The sequence below is a fragment of the Anneissia japonica genome, unplaced genomic scaffold (genome assembly GCF_011630105.1).
Source record: "Anneissia japonica isolate Jap-2015-1 unplaced genomic scaffold, ASM1163010v1 scaffold287743_len2803612_cov181, whole genome shotgun sequence".
NCBI classification, from domain to species: Eukaryota; Metazoa; Echinodermata; class Crinoidea; order Comatulida; family Comatulidae; genus Anneissia; species Anneissia japonica.
Window position 1 is genome coordinate 215,293 of NW_022733259.1, and position 3,565 is coordinate 218,857.

At 38.0% G+C, this 3,565-nt stretch overlaps 1 protein-coding gene across 1 annotated transcript in view; it reads right to left on the minus strand.

Moving 5' to 3' along the window:
- The window catches only part of LOC117115985 (bestrophin-2-like), a 6,357-nt gene extending 3,147 nt beyond the window's left edge, over positions 1–3,210 (minus strand). The window contains exons 1-4 of the mRNA XM_033259911.1: positions 3,080–3,210; positions 1,434–1,588; positions 750–980; positions 431–511 (exon numbers count right to left, since the gene is read on the minus strand). Coding sequence (XP_033115802.1) covers positions 431–511; positions 750–980; positions 1,434–1,588; positions 3,080–3,179 — 567 coding nt within the window. The 5' untranslated portion in view covers positions 3,180–3,210. The remainder of the gene's footprint in view (positions 1–430; positions 512–749; positions 981–1,433; positions 1,589–3,079) is intronic.
- Between the last annotated feature and the right edge of the window lie 355 nt (positions 3,211–3,565).

A 3,565-nucleotide genomic window follows, 5' to 3' on the forward strand; every position in this document is an offset into this window, starting at 1 on the left:
TTTGTTGTATTTGTATGCTTAATTGTTTTTGCCATTGCCAAAATTAGTCTTACTAGGGTCTATTCTAAATATTTTAGGCCCGTTTTATTACGGAGGACTATTTAAATTTAGTCATGCCTAACTAGTCGACGCAAGTGACTCAGTTTCGTGCTCCAAAAATATGAACATTTGATTGGTTGAAATTGTTTATTTCGGTCCGCCCATTTATCCAAATACGGAATATACGATTACGTCATTCTTTTGGCATCCTGGTGCCTGATTTCAGTGTTTTACAAGTCGCTTATTCCGTCTATCTCTAAATTAACTTTCTCGTTGGTGGCGCTGTCCAGAATGAGAAAAATAATAACAAATAAGAGACTTGTGGCAAGTCTATTGTTGAGGGTGTGTCAACAACCTGCTGAGGGTATTGATAACTTTATGAAAGCTATACCTGAATATTTCTGTCTATGATCCAATTCATGTCAAAATCATCATCATCCTCACCAAATGGATTCATAAGGTTTTCTGCAACCTGCAATAATAGAAAACAATTGAAATTGTGGTGACGTTAAAGAGAATATTGGTGGTAGTGGTGGTGGTGACGATGGCGATGATGGAAATTAATTAAATCTTTATTCATTTCATCATAAAAAATAAATAAATAAAATGGAGATGGTAGAGATGATAATTAAAGTGGTGTTGATTGTGGTGGTGGTAGTGATGTTGAAGATGTTTATGAGGTGGGTCGTTATATTTTAGTCAATATTTACCTTTAACCATCCTACATAGAATATAAATTCAAGAAGGGTGAACCCCGGAAATTTTAGATCAATTTCATGACCAGGGTAGCCACTTTCTGGATCCAAGTACTGTCTACCAAATAAGCATGCGGCAAAGTAGCTATAGGTTGCTATAGTAACCACTTGTGTATACACTAGAGGAACCATTATCCAATCAAACCCGTACAACTCGTCGCACTTGTCGTGGAATGCATTTACTTCCTGTATTGAAGTGAATAAAATATACAGTATTTATAAGTATGTAGCAGTTACCGTATTCGTTATGACATAAATACTATAAATAGGAAAACGGACATTTTACAATAATCCATTCAATAATGGTTCGAATGTGAAACCATGCGCCATCGCATGCTATGTCAAAATTGCGACGTCACGTTTGAAACGATGAAAGGATTCAGTCATCACTGGCACTTGGATTCGCCACAACCTCTTCCTGCATTTTTATATTTCACAATGGATTTTTACCTCCGAGCTCTAGCAACACTCGGCTGATTTAATAATAGATATTTCTTGTATGGGCGGCCGTTAAGGCTAATTGCTGATAGATTAATAGAACTTTTTTGTATGGGCATCCGTTAGGGCCACTCTCTACTGCCTCTATTATACTGCCCTCACCGGAGCTTTCGAGATTACGAGAACTTGTTTTTTGCTTACGTCTACTATTGTTTTCATTGCTGGGTCGCTTATAATACGGCCTTCTTTCCTAGCTTTCCTCGCTAAAGTAATAAACCAAACACACGGAAGCCAGTAGCGAGGGTGGTTTGATTGCAGTTTCTTAAACACAACTTTCTCTTCTTCAGTCATAAGACCTGTAAATAAAATTAATATTCTTCACAATCAACACTATTTATTTTATTTCTGAAATTTCTAATACACTCGTGCTCACGTTCTCAAAGCCTTAATTGTAATCAATGAACCAAAACGGAAATAAAAATAATTCAAATATAAGCCTATTACTGAAGGAACTGTAGCAAAGTGAGTAGTCTGGTATGCACTCACTCTAAGACAAGTGTTCGATGGTTGATTGTGTGGTAATATGTTAATGGACTATTAAATCTACTAACGAATTATGTAGTGAAAGATGAACCAATAAAGAGTGTAATGGATTTTGTGCGAGCCCTGGGGTGCACAGACGAATAGAAAGTAGGAAAATATCGGGAATTATGTTAATGGAACGAAAAATGACGAGCAGGGGCGGATCCAGAATTTTGTAAACGGGGGCACAACATATTCAGAATAGATAAGTGAGAGCGCTAATTTCAATATATGCCTTTAAAATTTATTGGTCCGCGGTCCTCTGCTCTTACCCCGGCTTCACCCAGCTCCTGGACCATTTCAGATTTTCCCGCCCCTTGGGATGAGAGTGTGTACGAATAAGCCCTACTAGAAATGTCAATAATACAAGCAGTGTTAATAGTGAAGAAGGATGAGGCATGTCAGGAATCAACTTTTCAAGTGACATTATCAGGCCTGTTAAGTGATAATTCGAGTATTTTAAATAGGTATATGAACCAAAAACACATAATAAACTTCGAGAATGTGTACTGGTAGCCCATCAATATTCATAGACTGCCAACGCATTCAAACCTTTTGAAAGCTTGTTTGATTGCTGATTCTAACGGTCTGTCCACACAGATGTGGTAAATGTATGAATTTCCTATAATAGGGAACTTTCTATTTGTGCGACGCTATAACGGAATCACTCATGCGTGACCGTCCTACCTGGCGTCCTACGTTCTGTGCATACGTACATTTGGCCAAATTGACGAGGTGACCTTAACGTTCTCGCATGCAAAGATGACTTTTAATGACGTCATTACGTTCTACGTCCTACCGTCGTCGAGTAATCGAAAGCTCCATAATATTGGCATGGTGATGTCATATGTATTTGTCACGTGAAACAGACTCTGTTTGGACAGAGTTTTAGTAGGTCGATGCTCCTTTTAAGCATGCCCACTGGTACGTTTGCCTTATAACTGAACCTAATTTCATGCATTTATTCTTACACTGAATTCCCCCCACACATTTGTTGTCTTTCTACTGCAATAGTTTCTCCTATCACTCCATTAGCTACCGGTAGCTTTCCTCTCCATTAGCTCTTCACCACCTCAATTTAATTACCACCTACTACCTCTCCTTCCTCCGCATTTCCATTAACGCATCTCTGTTGAAGAAATTATTTCACTTGGCTAAACCGAAGAGAGCAACTTATGCTATAAAAGTTCACAGTTGTATCAGAAAAACAACTAAAAGGTGTCATTTCCATGGAGGAATGTTAACCGCGTTTAATAGAATTTTACCTGCTTCTACAAGATGAGATAATGTCGGAAAACGTTTCTTAACTCGTTTACTTCCCACGCGGTAGAGGAGGATGCCAGCCAGGTTAATGTATCGGACCATTGTACGTCGCAGGATACGGCCTTCCTCGTCAGAGCCCTAGAGACAAATTCAAAATTATTTATGGTTAAGGAGCATTGGGGGATCTAATGGGATGGGGGTGGCAAACTGACTCACCCTTCCCCCGCCCGTCGGATATTGACTTTTTTTTTCATTTCAAATACCACCCCACACATTTACTACATCGTTTTGTATTTTTGAATTGAAGTTGATGATGGTGATGATGAGGAGGATGATTATGTTCGTGAAGATGATGTTGATACGAGATGGTACAGGCCTAATGATTAGAATGACGGTAATGATGATGATAGGGACAAGGAACAAATTGTATATATATATATATATATATATATATATATATATATATATATATATATATATATATATAT